The following is a 17,378-nucleotide window of genomic DNA, read 5'->3' as shown; positions in this document are numbered from 1 at the left end:
TATTTAAAAAATTATACTGTAGAAATTCTCTTGACCTACAGCATTCATGAGAGAAAATTATTCTTGAAATATTAATGCTTCAGTAATGTGTTGCTCAACTAAATGCCTACAGCTATGATTTCTATTAACCATGAACTACTTTGAAATAGATGGTATTATCAAAATAGTATAATTTCCTATATTATATTAATGCTTAAAGATATAGTTTCTGAAATTTATTATTATTTTATAGGTTCAATTATTTACTGAAACAAAAAGAGAACAAAGATGGAACACGTACTTTAAACGTTTAACATGAAAATGTTAAATCGCTCACAATTAACAATGTAGTGATACAAAATTTTGATGAAAACTTATCATTGACAGGATATAAATGATATTATACTATACAAACCATATTCTAGCTTTCCTAGCCCTCTGTAACTGGAAGGTTTCAAGCAAGCTAATTAATTTATTTCTTTATCATTTTTAGTTAAAGTCTGATTTTAGGTGTACTGCTATACTACAAACTATTCTCATCAATTATAATAAGTACATTCCCCAGAGTTTACTCCAGGTTGTTTAATGTAAAATAATAAACATTGCTTACCCATGAGAATAAACAGAAATTTCTGTGCAAGGGCTGGTAGGAGCTGAACCTGACATACTTGCCAAAAGGTTTTTCTTTGCAGTAGCTGCACTAACACTGTTTAAAGAACACAAATACTACCATCAATATTCATGTACAGTAAAACAAGTTTCTTTTTGTACTTTAGGGCAGTTTGTAAAATAAAGCAAAAACATTACTTTAATAATAATAATAAAGCAACATCAAAAGTACCAAATGCTGAATCATATTTCATGAGAATGATAATCCAGGTACTGTATTGTTTATGGAACTACTCTTTCCACCTTTAATCATGGTCAGTTTGACAGTCACAGTAATGTAATATTACTCAACTATGTGTTCTAATATAATAAGCTTCTGTGAATGATAGTAAAGTCAGTATTAGACAAAACAACCTGAAACATTTTCCATACACATTCCACTGTATTTAGACACTGACTTGCAAGACTATGAGTAGACCACAGGCATGAAGCTTCATTGGAGCTGAATAAGTGGGATTTGATAGATTTGTGTTTAGACAATGTTACTGTGGTTTTAGATTCTTCTTCTTTCTCATAAAATTAGTCAATTTCAAAGTGTGACTGAGTGCCTGTGAACGTTTGGTTTGTGAGACTTGGTCAAGTTCAAATTCTTGTTTATTACCTTGTTAATGGAATTAGAACATGTACTCAGCTTTAACACAATGGTTTTTAAGGTCAGAGGGTTCTTTTTCAAAATCTTAATCTACATTCTCTAGAAGAGTGTTGCTCCAAAATTGCTAAAGGATTGGTTTCAAAACCTTTTGTTGTTCTAAATGCTCTATGTAGAACAGTGTTTCTACAAAATTGCCTGAGGGGTGGTTTCGAAACCCAATATAAAGTTTCTGTTTTCCTGAAGAAAATTAATATTTCACTCTTTGAGGTGTTGTCTTCTTTGGCTATGCATCATTTAACAATCTTTTTATCAAAGCATTTTTCTTAAAATATCTGTTCAACTATAAATTTACTTGTGTTGGCACTGCATGTTAAATTACAGTGAAGTTACAATAATATATTCTAAATATTTTGCCTATGGTAGTGTAGAATGTATCTGAAGGGACATGCAATACACGAACATAATAAAATCATTCTTCCGAAGAGAAATTAATGCCATGTAGTAATGGCAACACTACATGACGTTTACACTTAAAAACACACACAGTTTATTTCTGCTTGTAAGTGTCACATACTTTTATTAATAACAGTTATACACTGATACAAGTATAATGATATAATAAAAAAATAGGATATTTAGTTGCTCTAAAAAAAACTTGTGATATATATTTACTCTCAGAATATACATTATTTAACTAAGCTTAATCAAAAAAGTAAATATTTCTCACATAATGCTATTACTAAAACTTGACTTTACACATACAAAAAAATTTATAAACTTACAAACTATGTTTTGAAATCTTGAAATAGAAAATATATTGTGCATTTTAACACAGGTTATTGTTTAGTGAATACAGGATAAACAGAATTATCTGGGTATCCTTTACTGAGTATGACAAAGTTTCAGTATCTTACATTTAATATTTTATTAAACTAGTTTTGTTTATGTTATACCAATCAGAATAGCATAAAATAATAGCTAATAATCCATATTTTATTAGTATGCAAGTTAAGTTTTTAATTCTACAAGGTTATATTTTACGAATCCTAAATTTCCCTCGTGTGACATCATCCCTATTTTATCCACCACCCCTTAAAAAAATATGAAATTACACTATAAAATTGTTATTACTCAGATAAACCACATTTATTGCAGTCTTCAATTTTGTTTGGTTACAGACCTATCAAGTGGGTAAAATCAGAGCCCTGCCAAACCCAACTGTCACATTCTTTCATTCATAATTCATTAAAGTTTGCACTCATGTTGAATTATATATCACCTATAACCAATATAAACTCAAGATTTTCATCTGTCAAATGACTTGTTGTGTAATGTTACGTTCTGAATCATTAAATGTCAACTTTACTCAGGGTACCAACATCATTCTCATGAGAAAGTTAATGACTAGCTTGGGTAAATTTCTAATGACTCTTGTCACAGAACTAAAAAAACCAAAAAAGTTTTAGAGGTAAGGAAATTTCTCTATTTTTGCATGTTATTATTAGTCTATATTGCTTGGAGCATTATTTAATTAAATAAAAATTATTAAGTGCAATACTATGAGTGGTATAAAAAATTAGGGTTCACTCTCTTCAACAATCGTGAGCAAGAAAAATGAAGATTGGATAAGTATTCTATTTCTTGTTCTTCATATATATTCTCTGTGTATAATTATAAAAGTAACTAAAATGTAAAAACAAGGATATTTTTAGGTCAGTTAAGATTAGATTAAGTAAAATAAATAATAAAGTAAAAATATTTCATGAGGTATGCACAAGAGCTGTTGTACAAGTTGTAGTAGCTCTTGGATAACATAATTCAATAGTGTAATGTGAATTGCACGTCCAGAGTGATTTACAACTTATAACAATATGGTTCAAAGAGCTACTTAGAATAAACAAATGTGGTTTCATATTAGAATATGAAGTCATTCTGGAAAGATGAAAAAAGGTAATTCAGATTTATTCTGATTTTTATATGGTGGTTATGAGGATGGTCAAATTAACAGGTCCCATTTTCAGTTAGGGTAGAAAAAATAGCAGATAAACTATGAAGTTTTACTGAACAAAAAGTCTGAAATGTAGTTAAGAGGTCTTAGGGATTGCACAGAGGAAGTTTGAGGATTTTGAAATGAAATATTTTTAATTTTAATATGAAAATTACTTTGTACACTAACTATTCAAAACAAACACTCAGAATGTCCATGGACAAATCTTTACTTTATCAAAAATACTTCACTAAAAATATGATATTGTGTGTGTTAAAGACTTACAATATTAACTGAAATACTGCCAAATTTTGTCAAAATATACACATCATATAAATTAGAAGTATTAAATCTAAAAAGACTTCAAACAAGTACAAAGAGGTCACATGATCGGTCATATAGATTGTGCCTGCATACATACAATACACACAAAGACCAATAATACTTTACCCATCAATTGTACGTTTCCTGAGAATACTGGGTCGTGGGGAAGTGCTAAGATTTGGAAGTGACCCAGTCCCATGTAGAGTTCCGTGTGGTGATGAAGGTACAGCATTATTAGCTAGGTTAACTGTTGAAGCAACACCACTAGCTAAATTGCACACAGAAGTTCCTGGGGAGGCAACAGTTACTAATACATCACCTGTAGATATTCCTCCTGTTTTATAAGAAAAGACAAATGAGAAATATTAGTTATGTTTTCCTGTATTTAATAAAAATACTGCTTCACAAAAGATGACTTATACTGGAAACTTACAGCTAGACATTAATTCAAGTTATGAAAATAACAAATTCAAGTTAAAAGGATTTTTGTTCAAGGCAATCAGATTTATAAAATATATATATATAGTCTACATTTGTGTCAGTTTTCAGTTTGGAATATGAACCATCACCTTACAGTTTATTAACACCATCAATGCATAATTCTGTATGTGTATGTATGTACCAATTATAAGTTTATTGTCACCTTCAGTACATAAACAGTTTCTTGTCCTTTTAATCATCTTTATATTAACCAATCAAAACCATTTCTGTCAACTACACTAAAAACCACCATGTTCACACAATCAAAAAATCATTACAGAACCAAATTTTTTCCATCAAACCAACAAAAGTAAATCAACAGAAAATATACATTTAATAATGAAATAGTATTTGAACTAAACTCCATTTGGAAGTGTTTTTCAGATTCTGAATCAGTAAATTCACAAACAAATCTTTAGTAAATATACTCAGTTAGCAACTTGATTTCTTTTTTATGTGTATATCAGGTAATCCCTTAAGTAATGTCCAATTTTAGGTTCAGAAAAAGAGAAAGGATTTCAAAGACTTTTAATGTTATTCAACCAATAATGTATGTTCCATTATTATTAATCACTTTATGCCAATTCAATCATTGGCAGGAAGTAATTAATAATGCTTCTGAATGCCACTTCTATAAAATTCTTGGGGTTTGGAGGAAAAGATTGTTGAGATGGTAGCTTTGACATCTTCATGTGCACTAAGCTCTTTTCCATCAAGATAGTACTGCAAACTTTGGAATAGATAATAATCAGATGGGGCAAGGTCTGGAGAATAAGAAGAATGTGGAAGTTTTCCCAGTCTTGCTCTTCAATCTTTTCAGATGTGATCCTTGCTGTATGGGGTCGTACATTATTGTGGTGTAACACAATACCTTTACAATTGATCAAAGTTGGCCTCATTTCTTTCAGTGGAACATTCAAGTGCTGTAATTGTTAATAGTAATCGTTAAATTGAGTGGCAGCAACTTAAAGTAAATCACACCAATAATATCCCATCAATTTCTTAACAAGACTTTCCTAGGGTGGAGGTCCATTTTGAACTGTGCTTTTGCCAAGTTGCCTACACTGAGCCATAATCTGTGGTGCTTAACATTTTTACGAAATATCCATTTTTCATCTCAAGTCACTATCCTGTCCAAAAAAGATGAGTTATGTTCACGAGAGTACAGAGAAGTGCATATGCCTACTCTTGTTATAAGGTTGGCTTCTGTCAAATTATAGGGGACCCATTTTTCAAGTTTTGAAACCTTTCCAAGCTGTTGCAGATGACAGTGAACTGTTGAATGGGTTGAATTAGGCTTCTATGCTAGTTCTTCAATCGTTACAGCACAATCTTCATCAAGTGTAATCAGCAGCAAATCATCATTAAATTCAACAGGACGACCTGAATGTGGCACATCACTTAAGCTCTAGTCACCTGATCTGAACTTCTGAAACCATCTTCGACATCTTCTTTCATTGAAAGAATCCACACCATAAACACCTTGAATGTTTCATGTAGTTTCTGCCTTTTTAAACTCATAAAACATTATATGCCTGATGTGCTCCTCAGACACATCCATCTTCATACAGACATAGTTGATTAATGATCTGAAAAAGTGGAGTTGGGTTAGTTTCTTTTGTCTGAACATTTTTATAAGAACCGTACTACATATTTTAGTCATTAAAGCCAGAAGAAACGATGATACACTTTCTGTAGTAAATTTTCGGACATAACTTATTGAATGACCTGATACAACGTTTACTGAAAACTTATTGAATTTTGTGAAATGCATTTAGTAGATATGAAATTATACCAAATATTAATTCTTCTATTAGGGCACAGTTTAATGAGCTGAATCTGTGTACATAACCAAGTTGTACTGTGTACGTATTTTGCATTGGCACAAGTGAACCCAAACTTTTACCATCAAACAGAGAAATATCTCAAAAAAAAAATCTATTGTGTTAATTAAAACTAAACATAAAAATCTATCAAAAAATATTTTGTTATACTTTAGCATAAAAATAATGAATTACAAAGTGAAGTAAAACCAAAACAACATTAGGTTAACACCAAATAAATATCAACTGCTACAGTTTCCCTGAAAGTATTTTTATTCTTGTGGACATTATAACATGAAAAAGTCATGTCCATCAGAAAATCGATAAAAATCATACGAAAGATTTATAATTGTTTGTAACGGCCAACACTGGTGAAACTAAATAAAAATAGAAAACTTGACAGACTTTTACACTCTAGTAGAGCAGGATTAAATGTAATTATCAAATACTCAATGAAATGTGTTGGTTTTGATGAGTTTTAAGTACTGCAATAATAAAGATACGTTTTGTTTAGTTTAAAATAATTTCCTTTAAATAAAATTAAAGAACAATAAATTAAAAGCAAAGACAGTTACCTTTTCTGCATTGATGGTATTAATAAAATATGCAATAGTTTTAACCCTTTGGAGAATAATGAACTCATACCTTCTCAATAATATAAAATAACCGGCACTTGAGCAGACTTTTATTACCTGATGTGAACAATGGACGAAAGGCCACGTGATGGCATGAGGAATCAATGTTTACCATGACAGAGCTCAAAGATCTAACAGGAGGACCTGGAGAACCTTTAGTAGCAAAATTATGTGGAGAACACTGATTGACTGTATTTGTAGTGACATGTTGTGACACTAAAAGAAAAAGGTTTTACCATTATTTATTAATTTAAACAGAAAAAACTTCATTCTGAATATATGGCAAATATCACAAAAATAATTTTTACCATAACGACACCACTACACTTACTTGCTATTATAAACAAAAGTTTTGCAGAGGGTATCTTCAATTTAAATAAGGTAATTCAACCATGGAAGAAACTTGTTTCATAAATGAGAATATAAGTTATGATATCATACTGGCCTTCTCTTTCAATATATTATTTAACTATGTCTATTCTGAGCACTGCAAACAGTTGGTATTTGAAAATATAAACTTTCAGAGCTAAGCTCTCTTTATTAGAGTCACAGAATGTTTCAAAGCTAAGACTTAGAAAACTTTCATTGTTAGTCTTGCATTATTGGACCAATTTCAACAAAACTACTTTGTACATAATTTATAAAGTTATGGCATGTTCTATTATCACACTGTTAACAAGTCAGATCCTTAAATATCATATATTAGTGCTATTACACAATTATGTTCAGTATTAAGAAAACATTTAATAAATAAATTTTACGATGCATTCGTTTTGTTTAAACCTATTAAACATTAATTATTTGATGCAGTTTAATGCCTTGTAATCAACATATTTGTCATTCTTTGCAATATTCCTACACTGCTGTTACTGTTACAGCAGTGTTCCTGTTTTGTTGCACACATACACATATATTCATATATGAAGCTAGCAACAGTATAATTAAACATGTCTAGTAAGCACTTCCAGTCACAAATACACTTGGTGAAAGTTTAAAATTACATTTTAAAATTAAACAGAGAATACAGAAATAATTTCAGTTTAATTTTTTTTTTAAATTATCATATGTTTATGTTTTTCTTTTCATGTATAAGTGTTCTTTATTCAACAAGAATTACTTACATATTCCAGGCCTTTGACCAGATGATGAGACCACATTGGCAGGGTAACCTGATGTTCCTGAAGAACCACTAAAATGATGCATTGTGACACCACTATGAACAGGATAAGATTCATAGTAATATGCTGTTGCACCTCCTGGAAATCCAAGTTGTGGCATTGAAACTAAACGTGTTGCTGCACTATTAAGATAAAATACCCAGAAACTGATTGAAATTTTCAAGAAACAATGACTGAAAATATTACACACACACACACACACTTTATACTAAACACAATCAGCTTTAAAGTGACACATTTCAATGTGCAAAACTTGAACAACAAAGAATAATATTACATCAATTTTTGGACATTCTTCTATAATTCTACAAGCAACTTTCATAAAATATATCAGAAGAACTACAACTGTTTTTATTACTTACTCTATACTCACTATCCTAGAAGATCTTTTCATTCTATTCACAGAAAATAATAATAAATTACTCAAACACAATCAGAAGAAGTTACTGACAACAGAAATTTTCTCAAATAAGTTAACAAGCACAAAGTTCATTCAAGTGCAATTTAAGTATTCCCTCAATGCTTCTTACGATCACATAAATATCACTAGAAATTAAATGTCAAATAGAAATTTACTTTTTGTTATCCTTATAAATCTGCCATCTCCCTACTGGTCAGAATGTCCATCACACAAAAATCTGAATCATCTACTGCAAAACATCTAATAACTTACAAATAAATACAAACTTTTCTAAAGTTTAAGTATTTTCAAACATTTATAATTTATTTTTCTAACTTTCATGAATATCTTACAACTTTTTTATACATGAGAGTAAATAACAAATATAGTATATTTTTTAAAATTTATAAAATTAATAGTGAAGGTCCAAAAGTCAGAATAATCTTTTTAACAATTATTATTTTGATTATTAAACTTTCAATAAACAAATGGAAGACAATCCTACAGTTGTACAAGTCTCTTAAAAACCTTCTACCAATTATTTGTTGGGTGGCTGATAGAAGACAATTTACTAGAATGATATTCTGCAAACCTTGTAACTTTAACTTGAAGCACTAAATGCATACAAGATACATCTCTCTAACTAGTCAAAGGGAATTTTAAGACAAACACATTTATAGTTTAGCTGTAGTATCAACATATAACAAAGTTTAATATTTTATTGTTATAGTTATAATCCTATAGGAGTTATTTCCATAAAAAACTGTAAAACAAAATGGTTCTTTAATGAGAAACTGGCAAGAATGGGACAATGTTGCTGTATCCCACAGGAATTAGAGACTGAATAAAACCTGTAACTGAAGCATCAGAGAATGCTTGATTTAAAAATAAATCATGTGAATACCATCCAGGCATCTTCAATTTTATATATATAAAAAAGCAGAAAGACTTGAACAGTAGTTCCTTTAAGGCAGAAACAAAATTTGAAACTACACAATCACACTCCAATCAATCAGGAGCAATATCCTCTTTCACAAAATGAAGGTTTGAAAAAGAACCTTACAATAAAATAAATTAAGCCATAGCAAAGAAGATGGGTATATCTCCTTGTACTACTAACATTGGAGAATGTTCTCGATGAAAACAAAAACTAGAAGAATTGAACATTTAGGACAGCTAGAGGCTATAAAACTACATAACAAACTTAATCTTAGCAATAATACTATCTGTAAAGTGAGAATTATGGTTATGGAAGAATTCTCCATCCATAAAACCATTGCAATGAAGCTGTGTATATCTCGTTCTACTGTTACCAAGATAATAAACAGAATAAAATTCAAAAGCTTACAAACATTCCTGAAAATCAAATTATATTTTCAAGAAAAAGATGACTAATAAAAATTTGAATCAGAACACTCACACTTCCACTTCCTTTTGATAACAAATTTTTCACAACCCTCAGTGCAGCTCCAATAAACATGTGCCTTTGGTCTGCTTAAATGTGGTCTTGTAAGCCAATGTCTACATAGCATAGAGGATTTGTTGGAGATGTGTAAAAATGTATGATTTAAAAGTGATCTTATTGTCCTTCACAGAAGTTGGTTACAATGAAAACTGCTCTATCATGCAATACTGTTTGATTACAACCATAAGTACAAAGAAAATTAAATAAAGTAGTTTCAAGGACAACATAGAAACTGGGTGATCATTCTTTTAATATGTGATTAATAGCAGTATTGATTTACTTTACACAAGATAATACATGTTACTGGAAAATCTAAGATCTCAACTTTAAAGCAGTGATTGTTGTTGTATGGTGTTGTGCAATATTTGATTGATTTAATCCCAAGTGTGCACTTCTATTCAAAATTACTAACAAATATACAGTATAAAACAAAAATACCAAACAAATTACACAAGTTTCATAAATGGCAGATTTATTGATAATACTTAGTCTGAATTACTTATTAAATGATGACACATTTGTGAAAACTAAATAAAAATATTCTTAAGTTTGTTTTATCTACTAAAGCCATACTTATCAGTTTTCCCTTCAAATGACAAAGAATGATTTGATGACCCTGACGAAGAACGTGGAGAGGTGCCACTCTTGGCTGATGTTGGATTTACTGCATTTATCTTATTAGGCTGAGAGGTAATGCCATTTCCATAATTTGGAAGACCTTCAATACCTGTTCGGAAACTACTTTTTAGCTGTGGGTAAAGTTTTGCTGTGATAATAGAATAAAAAAAAAAAAAGTTTCAAAGTAGAGCAATTTTTATAGATTTAGGTCTTGAACTAAGTTGAATCAAGAATTTGTGTTTATATGCATAACTTATTGCACATATAATTTACAACTACTTTATTTCACATTTACTTTGTTCAACATTATAGAAATGATGTTACAGTTACCTTGCTTTACTTTTCTTTATTACTTTTACTCTCTCTCAATGTTTGTCGATACTCTGAACACTCCTTGATAAACCACATCAGTTCTTCCTCCCTTCTGGACCAAAAGTTATAATTTTCCTATATAGAAATGTATTACCAACAGGTACTTACCTCTACTCACGTCAATAACCATTCTCATTTAGTGCTGCCCTTTATATGCAAAATAAAAAAAATTTTGCACATGTCAAAAGCCTTGATATTCCCACCCATTTGGAACTGACTAATTCCAATGACTCTTGCATGTAAATTACACAGGCTTGCAAATATAAACATCACAAAAGTTGTTTTGGTTGTAACAATGGATTTTTTCATAATCCAGCTACATATATCTTGAAAATAATATATATTTTTTCTATTACCCAAGAATTTTTTTACAAACCGAGAAGGATAAAACTCTTATTTGGATTAAATTTACTACAGATATAACACATTTGAGTCCTTTACATGACATCTTGTCACCATGATGAATAAATAATATTGAAAGAAAAAAAAATGTCAAAGTGCATGCACAAATAAATACAATCCAGTAATGACAAATTATGCCACCTGTTACCTGTTTGTGTATTAGCAGTGAGTTTCTCATGGGTTCTAGAAAGATTGATAAGACTCTCGTGACTAATCTAATTTCAATAAAAATGATTCACTTATGTAAAAGTACATATGATGTTTTGTGAAAATTCTGTACACGATGGAGAAAGTAGATATTATTTTTAGATTCAGTGTACAGGAATTACCACAGAACACAAACATTTCAAGACAACAAATCCATCACAGGCCTGTGTTATCACGTGACAGTCATTCACCAATGAGAGCCTGACACACTCTCTTGATGCATGTGATTCCCTCTTTTCAATTCCACTGAACTATCCCTTCAAGTGTTGCAAGAAAATAGAAGCAATGATTTTCAGTGAGGAGGAAGAGTGGGAAATGTGAGAGTGAGGTAAATATTTATCAAAAATACATTTTCAATATAAGAAAATTATAACTTCCAATACGGTACCTCTTCTCACATAAATTGTTAGAATCCCACATTAAATATGTGGTGGGACCAGTGCGATGGAAATAAAAAAGCAACCTTCAAAAGTGTACAAAGGACACTCCCCAGAAGGAGAACTTTGGAGTCAAAGATCATACATGGGAGACTGCACAACTTCTGACCATGACGTATTCTAAATCCAAATGGGAAAGAACAGTGGAAGGATAGTGATCTAAACCATACATAATTTAGTAAAGTAATGAACTCAATCCCAAAAAAAGTAAAAGTAGGCAAGATTAAAGGACACAGCCCAAGGTGTAGAGTGGCATGGAAGCAACAGAATGTACATGGCAAGTCAATTACATCCAAAACCCATTCTGCCAGTAACTGATATTAATGCAGATGTAGGATGAGTTATACCATTAATAAGTCAACTACAATCCAAAACACAGCCACTGGCTATTGACATCCATGTGAGGGAAGGAAAGAGGGTCATATTGCCAGTAAGTCAACTACAATACAAAACCCAGTAATCTAGCAGGGGTATGAAAGAAGATCATACTGTTTTCACCTCAAGTTCATAAGGTTGGAGGGAATCTTGTACCTACTAATCCATGAATGAACACATGTTGTTGTTTTATAACAATGTGAGAAATTGAATGATTGATCTAGAAACCTAACATCTGTCATTAAAAAGATATCTGTGTAATGTAAACCATCTCACTAATATATAATGACAGGAACCAACCCATGCACATAAACATACTTGAAAAATATTATTGAAGAATTCCAGGAGGGAAAGAAATGAGGTGACCTGTAAGTACTTCCACCATGACTCACTACCTGGATGGGGTAACAAATGTAGAAATGAGTGAGAACATCTGTTATACATGTGTGAGGACTTATGTTGAATGGTTCTACTTTTAAATCCAAAACCCAGCCACTGGAAACTCACATCCAGATGAAAGGTTAGGACAAGGGATCAAAATGAAAGGAGTGAAATGCAATTTTGACAGCTCACTCTTATGCCACATGGTGGAGGATGTCTTGTCATCTACACCAAAACCATACTTTCAACTAAATACTTTTCTGATAATTTATAAATATAATTTGAATTTCATTATCACATTTAGCAGGATGTCTCTATGATCCACCATCCCAGTGGCTTGGAACTGGATAGTGGTAAGGACTCAAACTCCACTAAGAAAAGAAGAGGAAAGCATAGTGGAGAGTCAGAAGGAACAACAACACCCAAGACAGTGTATTAGGTAACCACAAAACCCTATTTTAAAAAGTAAATCAAACCAATTTATTCAATACAAAGCATGGTATAGATGGACAGTTATCCCTTTCTGCTTTACACCTGTAGTCCATGGGTGAGTGCAGTCCAGAATGGACAAATTTGAAGAAGCAAATATATTACAGGGACAAGCCTGCAACTAATATTGTGGAACAGCACATCTTCACAGTGTACATTTTGTGGCCATTGAATCATAATATGCAAGTTGATATGGTTTGATGGTCCACATTTGAGCTATTAAACAATACCAGGTCAGGCACAACTTTCCACGGAGTGGGATTCAAACAATAAGTAGGAAAACAAAATATGAAGGGGGCTTAAAAAGAAGAAAAGAGTAACAAAAGGTAATTTACCCAGTCAGATTCACTAAAGTCTGAAGAATGGATAAGAGCAGAAGACAATAGTTGAAAGATGTAAATATTTTGATTCTATGCAAGTAGTAAGAGATGAACTTATGACAGGTAGTCCACATGTCTAACTGAAGCATTTCCTTCAAGGTACAATGAAGATGAGACACCAAAACAAAGGTAAGGTGTATTTGATGAGAAGACACCTAAACAAAGCGTGGGAAGAAGATGATAAACCAGAATAAGCCAACTGAATCAAAAACCAAACTCAATTGGTGAGAATGGAAGGAGAAAGATCATGAACAGAGGATGTCTGCCAAGGAATAAAGAGGAGGAATAGGCACCATGAGAGGAAGCCATTCTGGCAATATAACAGTAAAGATCACATACAGAACATAGAAATCTATCTGGATCAGACTAAGGATAAAGGTGGGAAATGGGAGAAAGGGAAGTCAGCAAAAAAGAGGACCTCCCTTTTGAGCCACTAATGTTTTAGGGAGGAAAGAACAATCCAGAGAAAGGAGAGATATGTGAAATGATAAAAGAGTACATGAAACATCAATGGCAAATAAATCAGACCTCCAAAAGTCCATGGGATAAGAGGAAAAGGAAACAAGTCTTACAAAGAACATGTGGAGGAAGGCTTGAATGAAGGCAAATTGAAACAGCAAAGGACCAACCACATTAACATCCCAATCTGGAAGGACAACTCACCAAAGGTGGGTGATGAATCTGGAAGGAATGCATCAAAAGGGAAAGAGCAAGAGAGGTAAATACCCAATGGTATTGGGAAAAACAAAAAGCTACACAAGTTCCTGAAAGCAACCTGCAGTTGTTATATGTTTTGCTGACAAAATGGATAACACGTCACTTTCACTGTAAATTTATAATGAAACAATTATGCAAATCTAACATTTATTTAATACAGACTTTTAGTCAGGTACATAAAGAGCATGAAGAGAAGTATCATCAAGAGGACCTCTTAAGGGGTAGAAGCTTCTGGAAGGAATGCATCAAAAGGAAAAGAGTAAGAGGTAAACACCCAATGGTATTGGGAAAAACAAAATGTGTTGACAAAGCTGTTCAATAACCAGAGACAGGGGAAAGAGGAAATCCCCAATCAAAAAGTTTTATTATGAAATCCACAATGTGAGGAACAGAAGGTCAGTCAGGTGAAGACCCTTGACCAAAAGACCAACAGTAGAAAATGTTTCACTTATAATGATAAACCTCCTTAGAGAAAGAGTGAATGGAATTAGTGAGAAAAGGAGCTACCTGTTGAGATAAGCCAGATTTCCTTGCTAAAGACCAGATAAAAAAAAGGGATTAAGATGGAGAATAGGAACGACTTCATGAAATACCTGTGGCTGAGGTTGATGAAGAAGGGATAGAGCAAGAGGTAACAAAGGGGTAGTTTGGAGCTGAAACAGTTGCAGGAACCATAGCTGAGTTGGCCAGTAAGAAGCAATCAATATAACACAGGGTGGCATGGATAATCAAGATGACCATATGAAAAAATCAGTAGGAGGATAAACATAAAGGAATTTGCTGGTTCAATCCTGACTGAAAGCATCCACTGCCAGAACAGGAGGATATGGGACCAGAAGCCCAAAGTGAGGCAATTTGTTGTTGAAGGATGTGGTAAATGCACTGATGTGAGGAGTACCCCACTGAAGACATGTTCACAGGAAAACAAGAGTATGGAGAGACCACTCTGTTGAATATACTTTGTCTGGACAGGAAAGACAGTCTGCAAAAAGATAAAAAGCATCCAGAACATGACATGCAGTAATATAAATATCAAGCATGTGAGCCCAAAAAAGAAGATATAAAGTATAACAAGGATCAAAAATGGGTGCCACTTTGGTGAATGAGATAAGCAACCACTGTAGAAATGTCTGAATGGATCATTACCAGACAGAGAAAATGAGCCAATGTAAGATGTATAGCAAGAAGTCCCAGAACACTGATATGAAAATAGCTCTGTCCCTAAACCTCCAACTGATCAATCTGTATTCTCCATCCCTGAAAGGGAGCATCTGTAGAAATATGTAATTTCAGACAATTTCTGACAAGTTAGTCTTGTCCAACCATCAATGTACACTGCAACAATGGTAAGAGAAAGGGAAAGAGAAGCAGTCAAAGAATCCCATGCAAGATCCATCTGGTCATGAAGAGCCCATACGTGTGCACAATCTAAGAGAATAAGGTCTGCCATGGAAGACCAAGACCACATCCTCAAAACCAATAGAATCTTGCCAGCTGTAAGCAGGTGAAGAACTGGAAGCGCTATCAAATGAAGTTAAAGAGGAGAAGATTGGGCCTGATTGAGATGGGTGTTGAAAAAAAATCACACAAATGAACAAGATATTGGGTAGGCTGTAGAAATGCTTTTCCAATATGATTAACCAGTCTATCCATGCCAACTCCAGGAGCAGCTGATGAGTTTGCTTGGAAGATTCCTGTTTGACACAAGAGCATGTAAGTAATGAGCAAACACTGTAACCACCTGACAAAAAACATATGGGGCTGAAACAAGCCTGAAGAGTAGAGAGTGAAACTGATAAATCATCCTGCAGATAACAAACTGAAGAGCAGGTCACAACTGATGACACATTGTGATATGCAAGTAGGTATTTGTGACATCCACAAATCTGGAAAAAAATGTTGTGTGACTTCAAAGTTACAGATACATTATAAAAATAGACCATCAAAGAAAGGGTGCCACTTTTAAATCCCCAAGATAAGGGGCAGCAAACAAATATGAGGCAAAGCCACATCTTGGCCTAAGAGATCCCAACAGTAAAGAATCTACATGTGTAATACAAGAACCAAACATGACAAATGAGCTGGCATGGAGGTAATTAGGGAGCAGCTGTCCTTCAAAACACTCTTAGAATCTCTTTGAACTGTTTCCGAAAGGAAATGGATAGTAAACAAATAATAGAGAATGAAAATCAGGGTAAAGTGAAAGCAGAAAAACTGGGCACTGGATAAATGCACAAGAAAATCAAGGCAATGCCTCAGTGGTAACATGGGAGGACAAAAAACAGTAAATGTGATAATCACAAAACATGAAGTTGAAATGGTAGAAAAAAATAAAACCGAATTGGAGGAATTCATGATGTCTACCAGAAGCCGTGTCATACAGAAAAATATAATGAGTATATGAAAAGAGTATATATAATAGACCAGCTGTTAGAACCACATGACCCAAATTAGAAATCTCATGCATGGTTCAAAAACTCAGGCCTTCTTTTGCTTTTGAGAAGGGTGCTAAATAGTTACCCTATGCATAGAAATGTAGTTAATAAAAGAATGAAATTCAGACATTACATTGTAAAGATTGTGGAACAGCTTCTGATAAAACATAATCCCAAAGGCAGTGAGATAATAAAAAATGTGGCAAGCAACCCTCACTTAGAATGAGAACAGGGATCAAAGATCCATGCATAAGTCAATATCCTTCAATTGCCTGGCAGTTAAGTGACATGCCCAACAAAATGGTATCGTATTTGCTATCCTAAAAGGAAGGAACATTGGATGTCCAGAAAAGCCAGGTCTATATTTTCTTGACCAGTTTCAAGCTTGACATAATAACAAGAATTTGACTTCTACTTAGGTATGCAATCTATATTCTTCTGTACATGTATGTATATGTGTGAGCATGTAGATATATATATATCAATTCTTGATCATATTTTGGTAAGAATCTACTTTAAAATGTCAGAATAATATAAAAATACATAATAAATACATGTTGCTTTAAAACATATTTCTAGCATCAGATGTCACCTTTCTAAAATTATGTTCAGAGGGTTAAGGGTTAGATCTTGTGTTTTCGTTGCCATTTTTCTTTGCCAAAATGAGAATGTCTGACATTTTTACAGAAAGAACTCAACATTTTCCATGACAAGCTCAAAAACCTTAGGAATACAAATTGGTCTTAGACTGTGGAGTCATTAGCTAAATAAATATATTTTTTGCTTCAAGCATGATTCATGATGAATATGCTTGGGTAATAACTGTCCTATGACATACCTCTTGGTTCAGTGTGTCATACTACAATCTTTGATGAGATTGGTTCATAGAACACAGAGTACTGCCATACAAACAATTTTTTTTTTAACTTTTCTAAGTGTGTACACACAGAAAGAGGGAGAAAATTCATTTCACTTGAATACAAAAGTTCTTAAAGATTAAACTATATATATTTACAAAAGCCTTGCAGTAGTT

The 17,378-nt window shown here is 32.6% G+C and overlaps 1 protein-coding gene across 1 annotated transcript in view; it reads right to left on the bottom strand.

The window, feature by feature from the left end:
• Positions 1-17,378, bottom strand: part of LOC143237162 (uncharacterized) — a 91,072-nt gene that overhangs the window by 23,981 nt on the left and 49,713 nt on the right. Inside the window, exons 10-14 of the mRNA XM_076476112.1 lie at positions 10,106-10,298; positions 7,611-7,789; positions 6,547-6,705; positions 3,678-3,885; positions 590-685 (exon numbers count right to left, since the gene is read on the bottom strand). Coding sequence (XP_076332227.1) covers positions 590-685; positions 3,678-3,885; positions 6,547-6,705; positions 7,611-7,789; positions 10,106-10,298 — 835 coding nt within the window. The remainder of the gene's footprint in view (positions 1-589; positions 686-3,677; positions 3,886-6,546; positions 6,706-7,610; positions 7,790-10,105; positions 10,299-17,378) is intronic.

Source organism: Tachypleus tridentatus, chromosome 13, assembly GCF_004210375.1.
Source record: "Tachypleus tridentatus isolate NWPU-2018 chromosome 13, ASM421037v1, whole genome shotgun sequence".
Lineage (NCBI taxonomy): Eukaryota > Metazoa > Arthropoda > Merostomata > Xiphosura > Limulidae > Tachypleus > Tachypleus tridentatus.
This window is presented reverse-complemented; position numbering and strand designations above follow the sequence as displayed.